This window comes from Lissotriton helveticus, chromosome 1_1, assembly GCF_964261635.1.
Source record: "Lissotriton helveticus chromosome 1_1, aLisHel1.1, whole genome shotgun sequence".
Taxonomy (NCBI): domain Eukaryota; kingdom Metazoa; phylum Chordata; class Amphibia; order Caudata; family Salamandridae; genus Lissotriton; species Lissotriton helveticus.
Genome location: NC_136057.1, coordinates 1,439,156,423 through 1,439,176,963, shown reverse-complemented (window position 1 = coordinate 1,439,176,963; position 20,541 = coordinate 1,439,156,423). Strand labels below are relative to the sequence as shown.

The 20,541-nt window shown below is 45.4% G+C and overlaps 1 protein-coding gene across 1 annotated transcript in view; it reads right to left on the bottom strand.

The window, feature by feature from the left end:
* Positions 1 to 13,567, bottom strand: part of MRI1 (methylthioribose-1-phosphate isomerase 1) — a 48,174-nt gene extending 34,607 nt beyond the window's left edge. The window contains exons 1-3 of the mRNA XM_078685520.1: positions 13,161 to 13,567; positions 4,364 to 4,599; positions 3,196 to 3,365 (exon numbers count right to left, since the gene is read on the bottom strand). Of these exons, the coding sequence (XP_078541646.1) occupies positions 3,196 to 3,365; positions 4,364 to 4,599; positions 13,161 to 13,292 (538 nt within the window). The 5' untranslated portion in view covers positions 13,293 to 13,567. The remainder of the gene's footprint in view (positions 1 to 3,195; positions 3,366 to 4,363; positions 4,600 to 13,160) is intronic.
* Positions 13,568 to 20,541: the final 6,974 nt, after the last annotated feature.

Here is a 20,541-nt window from a genome sequence, read left to right as displayed (position 1 = left end):
CTCACCCAAATCAGCCAACACATCAACAATTGCACCCGGGGTTTGCAGCCCCTCATCCCAGCCCCAGTCGGGGGCGCCACGCGTTCGCTTTAAGCACGGTGCCCACTTTTCACTTTATTATTAACCTTTAAGAATGCTGGTTACGCCTTTTTTCAGTTTAGTTACGTACGGCTCACTGGCACGTAGCATTTCAGTTGGAAGAATCACGCCTGCGCGCCTTTCTTCTAGTGTGGCTCCCAAAACCATTTCTTTATTAAAAATTAAACTTTCTTAGGCAGCAGCACACCATGCTTGATGTTCATGACCCCCGCCCACTTTCTCCGTGGCTCGAGCTGCCTCGTTCTTCGCCCTCAGGAGAAAGGCCTGCTGCCTGCACCAGAGCCGACCTCCTTGCACCAGGGGACTTGAAAAAGCACTCCCCAGCTGACGTGAGATCTGACCTATAGGATCATTCCCCGCAGAGAAGGTATGAATAGAAAAGGGGAGGCAGGTCTGTCCACACAGCATGTCCCTCTTATTCAATGTATAGAACTCTTTGCTGCAGATTGTGAGTTATGTTTGTGCTCCTAAGTCTGTTTACTCTTTGCCTTCCAATGCATATTAAACCATTGCACCGCATGTAAGGTTTGCAGCTGCTGTACTTCCATTGAGGGGACACTTAGAATCTGTTATGTCGGGGTTGGTGGCATGGGTGTGGTGGGGTCAGGAGAGCACATTCTCAGCCCTTGATTATTAGCCAAGCTTTCATTGTAAGCCGAAATTCACTTCTAAAACAAAGTACACATTCAAGGTTGTTTCCACAGCTTTTTACACCTCTAGTCGACAACAAAGTGCTGCTGCATGAATGTTGCGATTAATACAAAAACTATTTTCATGCACTTTAAAGATTATTTTATTGCAAACTAGCGAAAACAAAAGATGGGACTGCTTGAAGCCCAAAAACTTGGTTGGCAGTAAGGAGCCAGCTTTGGTTACCTTTTTCCTTGCCGCCATTTGTAGTTTGACTTTTAATCCCCTTAAAACACTGAGAATCCCAGCTACCCCACTAACCACGAAGTGTGACCTGAGTACGTGTTCCAATACCTTCTTTCCCTTATTTACAAATATAACAGGCGTACAAGAATGGTCTGAGCACTGGCTGTAAAACTAGTGCAGCCAATATTACAGTTTAGGAACTTACACGGCCTTCTGCACAGTAATGGGCAATACTCGAGTACAAGTGTAATGCCAACGATATCCCGTTGGAATGATTTCCTTTGGTGTGCAAGGGCTACGAAGACCATGTTTAAAAATATTAAATTGTTTTTATTGATCTTTGCGAGAAAACTTTGCAGTACTTTTTCCGAAGAAAAATTGCTCATATTAACTACAAAGGACGATCTTAGGTTTCCGCTGATATTAATTTGGATTTAAAGTTCTCATCTTAACTGACAGAATTCTGTGGAAGCAGAGCCGGCAACGTAGCTGCTAGTGGTCAGGATGCTGTGAGCTATAGAGGCTGGTGGAAGCAAACATTGTCTGGAAGTGATGTCATTATGGTGCAAGAAATAGCACATTAATGTACATTTGTTTGAGTGGGTTTAAAATGCAGGAGAACTGACATCCAGCCATTCAAGAAGTATGTATAAACCATGATTTGGCAATTCCCATGTGTCTGTGTAAAGTAGATACATGGAGGTACCAATATCCCATTATCAAATATTGTAAGCAGACATTGTAGCAGGTTTACTAACAACACAATGGGTACACAATGCACACATCTACAACAGGCGGTAGTACAGATCAGATTACCTTAGCAACTGAAAACGAAAGCTGTCGGTAGCCAGACTCCAAAACCAGAAAACATTTCACAAAAAATGGATAAAATAGTGCCAGATTTTACTAGTTAACTTCTATGGCTTCGAAGCAGTTTGTTTTTGTAACCATTATTTAACTAACATTTATTTTTATTAAGTTCATTTAAAACTAAAGTAAATAGTGAGGGGTTAAAGGTGCACCTGGAGTGTGCTTACTTCGTAATGTATGCATGGGTATGTTTGTCAGAATCGTATGTGCAATGCGAAGATATTAGAGTAAATGCACATAGATCCATTCTGAGGTTTGAAACCGGATGTCTCCTCCTTTCATCTTTAAAGGTGAGAAAATATGAGCCATAGAGTTCAAAAATTGTGTTTTGAATGCTCCAAGAAGGAAGATGCTATTTTTAAAGCCCCCGGTATTCTGACATTTTTATTTTGATATCTCTACCTGTATACGCCCACAGTTACATTTTTCTAACTTCATCTGCATTTATCGTTCCTTATCATTTGTGCAGTTAAAAAATGTTGCAAATAGTATTTTTCCACATCTATGTATACAAAATGATGAGTTTTGTTGTACTATTGAGCTCAATGAAATAGAGCACTTCATTCTTTTGTACAATTTTGATAAAATTACTGTGTCCTGTTAAATTTTGTGAAACTCCTTTTAACCGTCCTGGTGTGTTGGAACTAGGGGTGCGGCAGATGCTGCTGTTTACAAGGAGGAATTTCAAGAAAGAAAATGGAAACAATTGAGATGCTCCAACCAGTTTTCTTTTCAACCAGTATCAGCTGTTTGTTCAAAATCAGTCACGATTTTCCAATATTAACAAGCATTAGTGATGCAATAGGTCTCGCATTTGCGATGCAATAGGTCTCGCATTTGCGACAGTTTGAGCTATTGGCATTGTAAAATGACAGTGCCAAAGCCTTTATTTTTGTGTTTTGAAAACCAGCAAGTGTGCGTAAACACACAGTTTGTACTTATAGTCCTTGTTAACGAGAAGCAAGGCTGGAAGTAAGTTGTGCTGTTATTGCTGCTGCTTACGAGAAGCAAGGCTGGCAGTAAGTACAAAGTGTGTGTTTATGTACTGCTTGCAGGTTTTCAAAACACAAAAATAAAGAGCATTGTCATTTACAATGTCAATAGCTCAAACTCCTGCAAATGCGAGATCTATTGCATCGCAAATGCGAGACCTATTGCATCACTAATAGCTCAAACTCTTGCAAATGCGAAACTTATTGCATTGCAAATGCTTGTTTTTTAATATTATTAGTAGGGCACACAAGGCCCTTCCAGATCTTTTGTAAGAAGTTTCTGGAGAGTCAAAAAGAGCATTGTTGTTCCAGTGTAACTGGGAAGCAGCACCCCCTCGAATCCTCCAGCGTGACTCACCTAGAGCAGTGCCATAGCCAGCTGTTGCCAGGGAGCCGGTATTACAGTGGGTCAGTATAACAATGTCCTGGTTTGGGACATTCTGCAAGATGTGGTTTGCGCCATGCTCCCCGATCTGGCGGTTGTCCCCTATGTCCTTCGTCAGCATGTCTTCAGCCCACTGAATCACACTAAGGTGGAGGCAAATTAAGAGGTGAGACCTTCTGTATGGGAATCCAAGAGGCGATACCTACATCAGCAAAAACAGGTGGATGGGTCAGACGTTCTGCAGGGAGAGCAGAAAGGAGAGAGCTGTTACAGAGAGAACAAGGCGAGAGGTGAGACCTGCTTCAAGAAGGCGGGAGGTGAGACCAGCTACAGCAAGGTCAATGAGGTGATATTTCTAATGCAGGTACAACAATGGTAGAGGTAAGACCTGCCAGAGTGGGTAAAAGTGATACTTGGTTCAGCAAGAGCAAGGAGGAAGATGAGACATGCTGTAGAAAGAAAGAAAAAAAAAAGGGAAGAGATGGAAGACTACTGCTGAAACAGACAGGTAGGACTTTGTGTGACCATTCACACCTCAAACTGTCTCACTCCTGCGACCCTTTCAAAGAAAGTGCAGAGTCAGGAAATCTCACTCGGACCACGTACAGAGCTCTGCTGTTTTTTTTTAAATCGAGGTTCACGCTAGAATAATCAAACTCAGAGTATAGCAAACGTTTTAAACATATTCATAAATATGCTGTAATTATCCAAAACCTTGAGGCATTGCATGGGAGCTGGTCCAATTGACAGCACTGGCAAGGACTTCATAGATGCAGGGACAGAGAGATCAGAAAAACATTTGTAAAACAAAGCAAAGAGACTGCACTTCTTGAGAGCGACAATGGTGAGGTACGCCGATGATAGTGCCTGTGAACAGGACACAGAACAAGATCTGCTTCCCCAACCCATTACATTTTGGAAGGGCAATGAATATAAGGCTGGGGATACAAAGACCTGACAACAGAAGTAGTGTGATAAAGAAATGTAGTTAGACTCTACTGATTCACCCCTACGAATCATTACCCAAAGACGAAGGCTCAACTTATTAAGTTGTGCGGTTTACAGAAATAATGCAAAAAGATGGAGTATAGCGTGTTTGTGGGAGTGCTGGATGGCAGTTGATTCCATAATAACCAGTTACCTGTTCCTAATACTCTCAGAGGTGGCATCTGGCTTCTCAGCTTCCTGCTTGACGAAGGCAGTCAGTTCGGTGGCAGCTCGAGCCATGTTGACCGCAGTGGGGCGTGAGGTGACAAGGTATGCCAACGACTCCAAAATGAAGGCCACCAGGTCATCTTTCTCCCTCTTGTGACTGTGGTGGAGCTCTACGGCTAAGCTCAGGCAGCCCACAATAGCTATCGCTGGTGCGCCACGCACCTGAAATACACCAGAGTCCTGTTTGCCATCTGTACACTAGCTCCTATAACCCTCAGTCTAGGAGCTCTTCAAACCGTCCTCAACCACATTTGCACTCCTTCCCAAACCACCACCCGCAACATATACATCCTAAATCCAGCACACACTCACATAGTAAGTACACCCCATAAGCCAGCTCCCCTCTTTGGTCATTGTACGGCCTTGTAAATGATCTTACTCTCCCACCAACTGTGCACCCTGAAAACCAGCACTCACCCAAACAATCTTTCAGTCAACAAATTAGAACTTTCCTGATCTTTTTTGTGTGTTTTATATAGTGCAAAGTAGACCCAAAGGTATCAGAGAGCTTTACATGAACACCAGTTAAGTTAGACGGACACATTCATTTTTGGTAGGCCCGGGATGTCAAGTGATTTGCCCAGAATCACAGAATGTTGAGCGCCACTGCAGAGACTCGAACTCAGTTCCCCAGCTTCAAGGTTGACCACTCTAGCCGTTAGGCTACAATCTAGATCTCAAGCTCCTAATGTCTGGTGTAAGTAGCTTACTTGGCCATAAGATCCTAAATGGCTCCTGGTCATGTATAAATACCTCACACAGTCCTGTTTTTCAAAACTCTGTGCACTAACATGAATCAAACAAAAATAACTGGTAAAGATACCACAATAGACAAAGGAAAATCAGATTTTCTTCAGTTACAATAAAATGATGTTGTGGTCTTAAAATATTTAATTCACAGTTGTCTCCTTTATATCAAAACATTTTTGAATATTGGTCATACTTTTTGCAGATGAAAGTTATAATAAGCATACTCATAACTGGCATATCATTTTAACCAACCATTCCAACACATGAGAACAGATATGAGGGAGATTTATTAAAAATAATTGGGATCGTACGGGGGTGGAAGGGGTGAGGGGCGCAGTGGGTATAAGAGTGCCGTCAGCCAAGATAGCTCTTTATGGAAGAGGCTTCACCAACCTGGTTACTATATACATCATCATCTGCTACAGGAATATATTATTGCCTTTCAAGATTGAAAGTGCTGAGATGGGGGATGTCTGCAGGTTTGAGAAGTGCAGCAATCTGAAAGTGAAACCTGAGAGGATCAGTGTGCCACTGGATCTAGGCTGCGGGGAGCACAAAAGGTGGGAGATCGTGAGAAGGGAGCTGCCTTTGTCTATGCCTGTGGACCGTGCAGATTTAAAGAGCTGGAGTACCCAATCATCGTGTATTAGAGGGGAGGTCCATCAGGACGCAGGGATTTGTGCTCTGCGTTGCTGTTACCATAGCAGAGCATGGCAGGCCGAGGTCTGGTGGTGCACTGAAGGAGAGAGTAGCTTGCAACATAGCTAAAGAGACGGCAATGCAGCTCAGGTTGAACTTCTTTGCCTGACTGGAGTCCTGTAGGGGGCCCTACTTGCCAGAATTTACTGTTGGTGGAGCACCGGGGGGGGGGGCGCTAATTGCGTGGAATCTGCCAACAGAGTGGGCATGAATTACACACCTAAGTTGACACCGCACCCGGTTCTAACACTGTTGGATGTGACATACACCAACCCAATGCGGAGGTGCGTGTTGAGTGAGACATGCGAGGTGTTTGTGTGGCTCCTGGACTGCAACAGAGAGGATACATTCTTCCACGTTTGGGGTGTCCATAGTTGGGCTTGGGCCTTGGAGCGTCCCGGTCTGCTAAGAAACAGAGCTACAGTGCAGGGTACATGGTGGTACAGCTAGAGCTGAAACTAGAAATAAACAGGACCAGAGACAACATATGCTTGTATTTGACACCAGCAATATCGCTAACGCACCTGACAGGAAGGAGCTGGCAGAGGACCCTCTCCAACATGACAAAACTGGTTTGAAACTATACACTGAGGTGATGGTGCTGCCACTCGACATGCGAAAGAGCCTCCATACGATGGACGTCAAAATTGACACTATGACAATAAGACACCATCACATAAAATAATGGGTGGAAAAGCATTCTGAAAATTTTGATTAGGTCAAACACTATTTCAAACCAGGAAGAAAACAAAAGGGTGAGGGGGGGGGGGGGGTTCTTGAAGATGTAAAAGGTGTTAGAGGGGTTAACAGCAAAAAATGGAGACCTTGATACCACAACCTTGCAAAACAATATGCATACTAGAGTACTGACTCCTCTAAGGTAGAGAAAATGGAGCCTGGCAGATTCTTGCGGCCTCAGAGCAAGCAGGGACTACTGTGACCCAGCCATAGAGGCTGGAGTAATTTGCCTCTGATGTCCAGGGTCCATCCTACTATGGCTCTGCAAACTGGGCCAAGTACAACTACCTTTAGCACCTACTTCTCAGTGATGATGAAGCTTACATCAATCATACTTTGCTGGGCTGACAAGTTCACAATCCTGATGACAGGGGTCATGACCCAGGCAAAAGCATTGCCTCCGGGGATAAGCTCCAGTCCCAAACAGAGTTGCAAAGATAGCCCCTGTGAGCTTCTTGCAGAAACCCTACAGCACCAGGGACTTTAAGTCTATCAGGGACTGGAGCAAAGCCACCCCACCCTTTCACAACTCATCACAGGGAGGGTTGTGGCCAGCAAGCTATACCGACCTGACCTCACCCTGTGAGGAATTATAAAAGGGTGAGTTTGAGGCTGCAGGCGGCAAGCTCAGCTATAAAACCTGCACAGTTTGTTATGATAAGATTTGATGACCAATTATGCAGGTGTCAGTGTTCTGCTTCCTGCCCTGCACCTGAAATGCGTCACTGTGTTTGAGAGAAGATGCTCTGAACAGCTCAGTGAGGCTTCAGTCCTGTGCTCCGTTTCTGCAGTTGAAAACCCAAAGCAGGATAGAACTTAAAACAAACCACAGATATTTGTTTTACAAAATAGATGCGAATCCGCAGATGAGAAGGACTCTGTGCTAGCCCCAAGATCAATATGTGTAGGCCCGTGTGACCCTTTCTTTTATAGTTTACCAGGTTGATGGCACGGTTATGGCTTAAATGCTAAATGCATTTGTGCATGTGTGTTTTTAATGCCATGATTTATGAGTCTTTCACCACATCTCTTCGCAAAATGAAAGACAGTAAAACAAGTCTCACATGGAGTGCACAATGGTGCAGCCTTCGAGTACAAGGGGGGGGGTGGTATATTCTTTAATGCAAAGCCATTTCTATTGTGCATGTCCGCTAAGGAAATGCTGCGAGCTCAGTTTGTACTACTGACAGTAGTTCTAGTAAGAAAACGGGTACACATTTATTGTAACCTCAGGCCTGAATCAGACCTATTGGCAAGTATGCCCACGTAGATTTGCAAAGTGGTGGCAAGATTCAGAACCTTACTAAAATCAAAACCTTGATAAATTAGGAGTACCAACATAATCAAAGAGGCTAGTGTGAGAGTTCTGATATAATGATAATGCTACTATAATTTGTAACCTCATCGCATGGCACATAAAAAAGGACAAGAGTGTTTTGTTTTTTTTGCAGGCCAAAGACATTTCTGAAATTGTTGTTGGACGGAACTACAATGGCATTTACAACCAATGCCTTTACTACGGAAGTCATAACTTTTTTTTAACCCCGAATATGCCTTTACCACAAAAATGTAAGTATTAATCTATATGTTATGGGTTTTTACTCAGTTATAAAATACTTACACCTCCAATGTAAAAGCATGCATGGTAAAGGTATATGTATTGTAGAAAACTAACAGTTAAGTGTGTCAATATAAATATATATATACATATTCGAAAGAAAACCTCCGTTACGGGAGCAATAGACCCTAAAGGGCAGCCATCAACACACTCTGTTTCCGAGTTGATGGCTGCCCTTCAGGGACTGTTGCTCCCTTAACGGAGGACTGCGCTGGAATCAATTGTACTAAGGAGTCTGACACCCTTGTTTCTGCGTCACCATGTGGATTTTCCCTTGAATTAAGGCAGTTAGACACAAGTAAGGGGAAGGAGGTTCAATAGCCTCCTTTCCGGTCTTTGAAAACTCTTCTGTCTGCAATTAACTTTGGTTTTGTGGCAGAAAGCACACAATAAACAATTTACCATTTTGCTTTTATGCACGTTACCAGTCTTTCACTTCCCACACGTGAGCGTGTATATATGTAGCACATGTTGTGGTGTGTTTTTATGCGCTTTGATACTATCTCAATTGTTGATTGTTATATATGTTTATACGCTTTCCTGAAGTTTACTGTTGTAAAGATTTGGGGCCCGATGTAGGTAAATCTTTTTTAGAAACAAACAAGGAGTACCACCCACATGGAATCGCCGATTCCTAATGGGGTGTGTGGTAATACAAAAGTGAGAAAGTTCTCCTTTTGTTAAGAAACCCCTCACTCACCACCTAGTGGTGACATGCTTCATCATCGGGGTCCACCCTAATGACCTAGCGTCATCAGGATGTGCTACAACACCTGTTTACAGTGGAGCAGGTTGTGAGTGAGGGTGCGTGAAAAAAATGTAAGTGTGTTAAAAATTGTCCTGGTTTAACTCGGGAAAAATAAGATTTTTATTTGCAAGCAACTGGACAATGTTAAAATCAATGGCGAGATAAAGTGAGGGTAATTATGAGCCCATGTATCTCTATGTGTATCTGGTCTACATGTATCAACCATGAAGGTATAAACTAACCAGGTTTTCTTCAGGACCAACAGACCCTGAGAGTGGATGGTCTGCGTCCCCTAAAAGACGCACCCGGTCCTACTCTCTGGGACCACAAAAGGGCAAAAGTGTGCCTGTGGTGTGGGCTTGAACCACAATGGGTAAGCCTTAAAAAGATCAAAATACTCTCAACGGGGTATTGCGATACCTCATAGGGCGGGAAAAGGTTATCCTCGCTAAAAAAAACGTATTTCCGTCTGCCGCCCTGCTAGGTAGCAGGGCGGCGGACGGAAATAGGTAACCGGCCACAGACCTCGCACCGAAACTAATACGTAATTCACTGGTAGAGAAAGAACTAGAGATCCTGGAAGAGCAAGGCGTCATCGAAAAAGTCTCAGGGCCGACGCTGTGGGTATTCCCGATGGTCACTGCGGAAAAACCGAAGCAGCCGGGGGCAATATGACCCTGCATCGATATGAGACTTCCCAACAAAGCCATTAAACGCAAACGTCACATCACACCAACGATAGACCATATCATCGCAGACGTCAAGGGGTCAGAGTGGTTCTCTAAAATCGATCTGAATGCAGGATATCACCAGCTGCCACGATCAGAATAAAGCTGCTACATCACAACCTTCAGCAGGGCTGAGGAGGTACAAACGACTCAACTTCGGAATATCCTCAGCGGCGGAGGTGTTCAAGAACATGATATGTGAAATGCTGTCAGGACTGCCAGGCGTATTGAACATCAGCGACGATATCCTAATTCATTCAGCATTCGCAGCTGATCACCATAAGCACCTCCGCAACACCTTAAAACGCCTAAGTGAACACGGAGCAACGCTTCACAAAGGTAAATGTCAGTTCTTCCAGCCATCTCTGGAATTTTTTGGGTACGTGTTCAACCAAGAAGGCATCTAAGTGTACCCGAGGAAATCCCACGCCATCAAGAATGCTTCCGCTCCGACAACGCCCACCGAAGTGAGGAGTTTCTTAGGGATGGCCACATACTGCGGGAGATTTATCCCAGGACTAGCAACCCAAGCAGAACCACTCAGGGCCCTCACCCGACAGATACCAAATGGCAATGGGGTCAGAAAGAGGAAGAGGCATTCCAAGGGATAAAAGATGCACTACTGGAAGAAGCCACGTTGGCATACTTCGATCCGGCCAAAAAAAGTGAAGTACTTGTTGATGCTAGCCCGGTAGGATTAGGAGCAGTACTAGCTCAGGAACACGAACCCGGCCGATGGGCAGCCTTGGAATTTGCCAGCAAGTCATTCACTCCAACTGAGACGCGATATGCTCAGATCGAGCGGTAGGCGCTAGCTATAAAGTGGGCCTGTAGCCACTTTCATCTACACTAACAGGACAGCCTTTTACCATGGTCACCGACCATCAGTCCCTCGCTCCTCTCTTCAAAGGGACTGCACCTCACCCCCTCCAAGAATTGAGCGATGGGCAGTTCAGCTGCAGTCATACGAGATGGAGGTACCCTACCGGCCCGGGGCCAAAATCAGCTGACTTCTTGTCAAGACACCAGATACCGCAGGAGATACAAGAGGACACCGAAGGGACCGAACAGTACATCCACATGGTGTCGACAGCTGCATGCCCCTAGAACATGACTCTGGAAGACATCAAGGGATCAGCCAGCATGGACGCCATGTACATGCGAACCCTCGGAGCCATCGAGTAAGGATCGTGGACAGATTACCTATGACAAGCCATCCTGGGCCCTGGAAGACAGAGAAAATCTCATAAAGGTATGGCGGATAAGAAATGAACTAAAAAAAAAAAAAAAAGAAAAAAAAAAGAAATGAACTCAGCGCCACAGAAGACGGAGTCCTGTTAAGAGGATCAAGACTAGTAATACCCCAAGCACTGAAGTACCGAGCAACTCAACTAGCGCACAGAGGCTATCATGGGGCAACAAAAATCAAAGCACGGATGAGAAAAAAGGTTTGGTTCCCGGAGCTAGACAAAATGGTCGACTACTTTGTCCGACGTTGCTCGCCGTGCCAACTGGCAAGCGCTCCAGCAAGGCTGACCCCGGTAATCACTGAAGAAGCATGCACCGCTCCATGGTCTAAAGTGAGCATAGACTTCGGCAGTTTTCCCGGAGGGAAACACACTCTGGTGCTTGTTGATGCATTATCAAAGTAACTCCAGGTAGAACCCATAGTATCAACCGCATTCAGCCACGTATGCCCTGCCATGTTTGGGTTTCCTCACGAGATCCGCAGTGACAACGGGCCGCTGTTCCAAGAAGCAGAATTTGCCACATTTCTAAAACAACGAGGAATAAACCAGTGCAGAGTCACGACCCAATGACCACAAGCAAACTGCGACGTCGAAAGGTTTATGCGCACTCTAAACAAGATGTTTCGCAGTGCTGTGGTAGAACAGGTCGACCCCGAGAAGCGACTCCACGAGTTTCTCAGAGAATACGAAGCACTACTCAGTGCACCACGCAGAGGAGTCCCTGGTCGCTAATGCTACACGGTCCAAGGAGAGACCCTCTCCCCACCTGTCCAGGGTGGATGTCCCTACCTCTAGAAACCAAGGAAACACAAAACAGGAGAACACATCAGAACATGCGAGCAAGCACCCAACGCCGAGCGGTACCACAACACTCCGAACAGGGGCAACTGTCCTTCTTAAAGACCGCCAGCCAGAAGGAAAATTCAGAATAAACTACGAACCCGGCGCCTGGAAGGTCATTGCCAGCAATGGTACTATTGTAACGGCGTAGAAAGGAAGTGAAGAAGTATCCCGAAACATCTCATGGTTCAAGGAAGTCCCGGCTGAGCGTCCGACAGGACAGATCGAGGACCGACCAGTTGGCCCAACCATCACAGCTCAAGAAGACTCCAGCAGAGGATCAGGGAACGACAACGGTGCAAGGGATTCAGAAGTCAACATCTCACCACCCACCAGCCTGTCTCCAAGTAGGACACCACCCGACAGTAAGCGACAACGAAGATGTTCTCAGAGGTATAACCTGCAGCCCAACCCGCACCCAAATCAACGCCTACGAGACTGCGCCTGCTGATGATGCAAGGACCAGCAATGCTGCAAAGCGTCCAAGTATCTCAAGCTGACTGCACACTACCAAGACTTATTACATTTGTTGTTTTCTAAGATAGAGTTGGGAAGGGATGTAATGGTTAACGCTCCAGTTGTTTATGGAGCCCGCACGTCATCCGTGGCCTGCGGGGTAACAAAGGGAAGTGCTCGCTCAAAGGCGTTGCTTCCGTCACCAGCACACTGTGTTGTGTGGTGATATCGCGCCAACGCTCACTCCCGCTGGCCGCCGCAGGCCTGTGCATCACTGCAGAAGCGCGCCATCACAGTTTATAAGTCATTGTAAACAATGTTTCCCTTCTGAAGCATCCTGACCCTTGGACAAGTAAAACATTTTATAAAACTGCACACACACACACTATACCTACACACAAATAGCTTGCTGCCTGTACAAAAAAAAACACTTAAATAAATTGCAAAGGAAGATTGAATAGGCAATTATTTGCTTTTCAAACTGCTCCTAGTTTTAGATTTTACATTCTTAAGCAAATAGCTTAATTACTGAACAGAAGATGTAGCAAGCCGCCTCAGCTAGCATAAGAAATATCTAGCTTTATATTTACTACTTCAAACCATAAGAGCCCTAGTTTTCTAAAAAAGTAGGATCTTTAAAAGACCGTTTCGCCTAAATACACACTTTGTGAAGTAAACGAGCACAATCAAAATTTGGTGTTCATTTACAAAAAGTAGGTTCGTAATGGCTTTCTTTGATGTCATCGGCCGGGAGCCAGCACTACAGAGTTGAAACTCTCTACGCATGGATTGTTTTCTGAACCGGAAATCCCGCCTCTCTCGCACAAGTTACATGGGCTTGGGAAATCACTCCCGAGTTAAAAGCTCCTTTGAAACAAAAAAGCGCTACCCCTCACCTTCATCGATCGGATAGCGTCCCAGCCCTGCTGCACGTTTGTGACATTTTCATAGACACTGGCGCGCGGCAGCAACAATTGATTAAGAACTTCCAGAGAACCACGGCGGTAACGCAGCGACTCCAGCGCCATCTTTCAAGATGATTGTGTCAGTTCCGGTGAGCATTGGAGGGCCATTTTAGCGGCGGGCCGCGGCCATCTTGGGATTGGATCGTTTTATTATTATATGACTAAGACTGGGAATGCAGACACCTCGGTGGTCACGTGCAACCCCATTTAAATCATCAGCGTGAACTCTGTCATTTTATAGCAGTTCCAACATTTTTCGACTGAGCGTATATGACCGCAAATGCGACCCACGTATCAGCGTTAAAAAATGTCCAGCGCCTTAGCCATCAAATTCATAAGGCACACCCCCTTGAAGCGTGGAGGCGTTCCTTGTTGTGCGCGATTCACATAGAGAGCATGGACTGAGCGCTTCATTTTCAGGTCGAGCCTAGGCAGCGCATGCGCTGGTTTGCGTGCAAGGCATGCTGTATCTAGAGTATGGCTTGAAGCACCTCCCATCTTTTCCATTCTTCCTGTCTGTCTTCCTGTCTGTGCCCTTCATAAATGCCTAGTTTTGTTTGGTAAGTATTAATTAGTCCCTTCTTTTGGTGTTTTGGGCCCTCCCAGGAGACTACTTCTGTAATGTGTTCTTATTCTTTTTTTTATTTATTTATGTTCCTTTGTGCGCACAATTTTTTTATTGTTTGCCTCAGCTCGTGTATCAGCATGGCGCCTTCTTCACAGACACCGCGCTTCATGTTTTGGACATCATTTGCATTTTTCAACTGTGAGTTTGCTTTGATCAGTTCAGCCTTCCTAAAATGGCTTCCCCCATTGCCCACCATCGCTTTAACTTTAAATCTGTGAGACGTTACATGCCCAGGTACATTTGCTCTCCGCCCTTCTCTTTGGCAGAAGCTTGCTGCTGTTTATGGAATTAATCAGTGTGCATGGAGTCTCTGCTTACAGCCACTCAGAGTGTCGCTACCCTCATCTGCAGCTTTTCTCAGATTGCATGTGCACCCTCCCGCACAACTGAGCCACCAGTTGCGGTTGCCCTGATATGGCTCATCAGTTTAACTGGTGTCCCTTCATATCCCCTGGTGGCTCACACATTCCTATGTTGGGTGTGTACACACACTTTCATAGAACCACTCCATCAAATATCGGCATCACGCTCCTTAACAAGCCAACAAGTTGAAAGGTATACTCCACATCGCAGGGTTTTGTAAAGTCGATCTTTGATGGGAATGCACCTTGACCGGAAATGCCTATGTTTAGCGCTCCAATCACATTAAACAACATGGAATTTTTCACACGCTGTTTTCGAAACCTAAGTCAGTACATTTGTGGTGTTTGATGCTTGTTTGCTAGTTTACAAACCACTTGCATGCACAGCTAATTAGATATTTAATCACCACATCCATTGTTTTCCATCTTGGTAAATGTTTAGGTTTGGCTGTATTTAAAACAAGCATTGGCATTGCCAATAGGTCTCGCTTGGGGACCTTATAAGTATTTAGTTTTGCAGCACAATATCCTTGTTGCATAATCGGATATTGTGCTGCAAAACTAAATACTTACTGTTGCTATCTCTTCTTTCCTTATTGTTGTTTGTGTAAGGGGTGTTTTCATTGCTGCCAACATATTTCCTTCCCTGTTCGTGTTTGTGTGAGGGGTGTTTTTCACTGCTGTTAACTCTTCCTTCCATATTCCCTTTGTGTGAAGGCGTTTTCACTGCTTCTAACCTCTTCCTTCCCTATTCTGTTTGTGTAAGGAGGTTTTTCGCTGCTTGTAACTCTTCTTTCTCTATTCTGTTTGAGTTAGGGGCGTTTTCAGAGATGCTAACTCTTCCTATCCCGTTCTTGTTTGTGTGAGGGGTGTTTTCTCTGTGGCTAACTCTTCTTTCCTTATTCGTGTTTGTGTGAAGTATGTTTTCACTGCTGCCGACTCCTCTTTCCCTGTTTGTGTGAGGCGCGTTTTCCCTGCTGGCGCCCAACATGTCCCTCCCTATCCTTTGTGTGTGGTGGTTCACTGCTGCCCCCGTGAGAGCCCCTGCTCGGTGTGTGTGGGTAGTTTCCAGTTCTGCTTCCCACCGGTGCTTACTCTCTCTTGCTGCTGTTCTGTCCCGCCATTGAGTGCGAGGGGAGCTCGCGCCTCTGGTCCCTGGGATGAGCCTATTGCATCGATCTGCGTCGCGCGCCAGTGCAGATGGCGGTTACAGCAGCATGCATCTTCAACAAACAAGCTCCACTGCGGGCAGGTAGTATTTAAAACCAGGAGCCCGAGTGTAGTTCCAGGACGGCCAGAATCCGAGCTTGTTAATGGCCCTTTATTAACGACTAGTGCGTAGTTGGAGGGCTGTGTTAATTAGGAAACCCTGCATTTCACAGTCTGCTAATTGGAATGTCAGGGTCATCAATGCCGGGATGGAGAGTGTGTCGGAGACGTGGGAGCGAGAGAGGCAGTGAGTGGATTCGTACAAACATCCTGGCACGACAAATCAGTGTGCATGTGTGCACGAGAGTGAGTGGGTTTTCATGAGAGGGGGTGGGCGAGCTTGCCTCCGAGAGAGTACAAAGGTTATGGGACGGGAATTAACTAATGAAGTGCACATGTGTATATGTGCGAGATAAAGGAAAAGTTAGCGTGTTTGTGAGAGAAGTTGTTCTGTGCACGTGAGAGATATAAGATGAATGAACTTTAGAAAAAAAAGGATTTAGGTGTAGCGGTATGAAGAGGAAGTAGGACAGGCAAAGAGAGAGGATGTGAAAAGGTAGAGGAAGGAAGAACAAATGGAGAGGAATCGGAGAAAGGGAGCCGAGGGGGTGCGAGGGATGAGGGAACACGGCCTGGGGGAAGCTGGCAGGGGAGGGGGAGGAGAAATCCAAGGAAGGATGTGTGCGGCGTAATTAGGGGAGGAGAAGCCGAGAAGCCGCAGAGCGCACGCTGGGCGAAGCCCTTTGATGTGCTCTGCGGCAAATGGAGGGAGGCTGATGCGCGTTCATGTTTGAACACGTGGTTCACATGAACTGCAGGAAAACGCCATGAAAACGCCAGCAAAAAGCTGGTGGTTTCATGATGTTTTCGCCGCTTGAATTCTCGCTCCGCTCGATGCGCATGCGCGCATCGATAGGTCGCGAGACCTAAAAACATGGGTACAGGGAAATGGAACCCCTAGAAATGAATATCTGCAGCATTAAGGAGTCATAGAAAAACTCCTTACTCAGCCCGAGGAGCTGATCCTCAGTTCGGCCGGGTACATTTCGTTACATTGGGTTGTAACAGCTGGAAGAAGTTTTTAAGTGTCGGACTCTAATAATATTTTAAATATGTAGATTTCACTTAGTTTTAAGAATGCAAGGTTATTTTAACAGTGTAGACAATATTTAGGGGTTAATGCAGTATATTGATTTATGCTCATCACTACTCTACCTGTACATATGAGGTCTTGAAAGTGTTTTAGGGCAGCAATAAATAATTGTGTTGTATACTACTTACTGATTGAAATGATTTCCTGTGTTGATATGTTGTGGCAAACCTACTGTTGATGTAGTGACTGTGCTGGAACTGTGTGCTTGGATGTTTGTGTGAATTTGGAGACAGGCAGGCATCGGTGTAGCATCACAGTGCACTGTACAAAGCAGGAACCTTAGTAAACAGTTGTTTAGTGTTGCACATGCCCTAACCTCAAGGTGAACATCCCATGGTGTTGCATTGCTTTCTTTCCCCTGTGATGTATTTATGTTGTTTAATTAAAAGACTTGTGTGCACACGATAGGCACTTGGTGCACCAAAACAAAACCAGCATCACCTTCACCTTTTGCATTGTGAAACATGCCCGTGATGAGTACCACAGCAAACACAACAAGATGATAAACGGAGTGCTGAAACTTTTCAACCATCACCCCCAGTCAAGAGATCTAGATTTAATCCATAGTTCTTTTGCTTACTATTTGCCACCCTAGTTAGGACCCAGCCGTATGCAAATCAGTCTTGACTCTGCTCCTCATGGGAACCGTGCAGCCCGAACTGCCAGGCCAGGTCCTCCCTGGTCCGGAAACAAGCATCCTGGGACTGGTTTTGGGGTATCACCCCTCATCAGCCAGGCTAGTTTGAATCCAGTGGAACAGTGAGCAAGGTAACCACATCTGGGCATACCCTTGGCCACTTAGGGCAAACATAGCAAACACAACAAGATTCAAGCTAGCCTTGGAGATGAGGGTTGAAACCCCAAAACCGGTCCCAGGATGCTTGTTTCTGGTCCAGGGAGGACCTGGCCTGGCAGTTTGTGTTGGACTGTTCCCAGGTTCAAGACTGATTTGCATAGGGCTGGTTCTAAACTGGAAGGTGTGGCGTGTAAAAAAACAATGGATATTTAACCCAGATCTGTGACTGGGGTGAATGTTTAATTTGTTCAGCATTCTGTCCTTTATCTGTTCTTTTCCATTTGTCGCACTAAGTGGGAAGGGTATGCCCAGACATGGGTCCCATACTCACTGCGCCACCAGATTCAAGCTAGCCAGGCTGATGAGGGGTGATACCCAGAATGTGTCCCAGGATGCTTGTTTCGGCCCAGGGAGGACTTGGCCTGTCAGTTCAGGCTGGAAAATTCACAGGGGGAGCAGGGCAAGACTGATTTGCAAATGTCTGGATCTAAACTGGAATGGCGTGGTGTCCAAAAAAACAAAGGATTTAACCCAGATCTGTGACTCAGGGTGAATGTTTGATTTGTTCAGCATTTCGTCCATCATCTGTTCTTTTTGCGCATGATCAGTAACACAGCATGGGAGGCGAGGTACAGGCACTCAAAACTCCTTGTTATACTATTCGAACCACTAATGTGCGCTATTTAGCACAGTCCGTGACCTATCAGTGATGTTTCTGCTCTTATCTCACTTGAAATTGTTATTACACAATCATTCCAAGCTCCAAAATGGCTTGCCTAGAGAATACCTAGAGATGTACATTCTGACCACAAAGGTTAACATAAGGTAAAGAAGATGACACTCCATGCAACAAAATGTATTCATTGTGTAAGGAAAGTGACATTGTTCTCCCTCGATGACACCCTTTGTTTTTTTATGCAGTTTTGCTTGAAGCCCTTTTAGATGTCCGATACCAGTGCATTGTTTACAATTCAGTGGGTTTACAACTGCCCACAGCATACCATATTAGTTGTTTCTGTTATCACTCTCATTTTCAATCTTTCGACTGCTTTGCTCCAGTAGTCTTTCCTTCCTTTCTTCTGGTAGATTCTCCCTGGAGGACGCACTATGTATTCTTTTTTTTTTTAAATTTGTTTATTGCAATTTCAAAGATGAAAAAACCAAAAACATTACAGAAAGAGAGGCAAATCATAAGCGATTAGCAGGATATTCATGAGAGTGTTTACAATTGTCAATGCGTTAGATGACAGGATTACAATCATGACAATGGTAAGACATAATACAGTGCAATAAAGATGGACCTTATATATCAACAATTTCGTCTGACAAACCCATCCTCCTCCATCATAACCTCGGCATAGCGGGCCGCTAGGCCATAAGTTGTGTCTCATCCGCTCGCCTGATCCGTCATATCAGTCGCCACAGTGCCGTCACAGTGAGTGTCATTTGCTATCCCATCTACCCTACCCTGAGCATCTCTATCATCTTCACCTTCATTATTCTGAGCTGCTGACATAAATGTACCGTCCAGTATTATGGACCAAAAATTCTTAGGTCTGTTTTTCGGTGGCATCAAATCACTGTATAGCTCAGTTTGTGTGCAGCAGTATATCAGTTCCCTCTTCCGTAGGTTTAGGGTGGGGTGCGGACCTCTCATCCATGCTCTTGCGATACAAAGCTTAGCAATTAGAAACGCCATGTCAGCAAGTCTACGCTGGTGAGGTCGTAAGGGTTTCGAATATCCTAGAAGGGCCAATAACGGGTCCGGCACCAGGGTTAAAGGTGTAGCCCTGTTAATTTCCCCATGGACCGCTTGCCAAAAGGGGAAAACTGCGGGACATGACTAAGCAACGAGGAGGAAATCTGCCAGAGGAGCCCTGCATCGCTCACATTGAGATGATTCGCGAAGGCAGTACCTATGGAGTCTCTCCGGTGTATAGTAAGTCCTGTTTAGGAACTTAAAATGTATGAGTCTGTGTCAGCCATTTAGGGAAACCTTCCTAGTGCTGGTACAGCAGTACTGCCACAGTTCCTCGCTCATTTCACTGCCCAGGTCGTGCTGCCAGGCTAATCTCGGCTTCGTGTATTCAGTGCATTTTTCCGATTGGGCTATCCTATAGAGCTGTGGTTCCCAAACTGTGCGCCGCGGCACCCCAGTGCGCCGTAATGAGGTGCCAGGGGCGCCGAGCACAGTAGGGTGACCACTTTTATCTGTCATTTTGGCCATCACAGGGAGCAGCGCTGCTCCCCTGTGAGAGGCCTCACCCCCGCTGCTGGAGCCGCCTCGCACTCCTCCAGGAGCACAAGAGCAGCTCCACCCCTCCAGGAGCACAAGAGCAGCCCCACCCGCCCATTGAAATTCTGTATGGGGCTGACTGCCACATACAGAATGACAATGGGGCAGTCAGGGGTGTTCAAGCATGTGGTGGCGGCCTCCTGCCTCAGTGTACAGAAGGGCCTTCTGTTAGATAAAAAGTAAAACGCCCATGCTGCAATGTTAGAGAACACTTCATTTAAAGAAGCCTGTGAAATAAGTTTAAAAGAACAGGTTATCGTTCTTTCACTGTCTCATCATTTTTGAACTGAAGTATTTTCAATATTATATTCAACAAAGCCATGGTTGCTGCTTTTTTATTTTAAGGAACTAGCGACCATTGACAAAGCCAATAGTCCTGGCTTGTTGTTGGTGCAATGATACTTGCTGTATTATATATCTGGATGCAATGACATAAACAACATAATACCAGTCGCGCGGAACGGGAAACATCCTTTACAACGCAACTTTTACCACGCAGTGCCTTTACGATGCAACTTTTACAACGCAAACCATTACAACGCATTTCGCTGGGGGGGTGCTCTAGGATAGGGAATACGTTTAATTTACTGTCCAACACCTTCCCTAGTGTCCACGGGGACTGGAGTTGGAATAGTAAATTAAACTATTCACTATCCAGCACCCCAAAGCGCTATGCGTTGTAAAGGTATGCGATGTAAAAACCGCGTTGTAAAGGCATGCGATGTAAAAGTATGCGTTGTAACGTCATACATCCGCGCGGAACACTATGCTAAGTGCAGATTTTTAGCCTAGGTGTTTTAAACTGCGCTCTTAATTACATCCAACACCCCCTTTGAAGAGACCCCCCCAGTTTTGTTACACCGCTTAA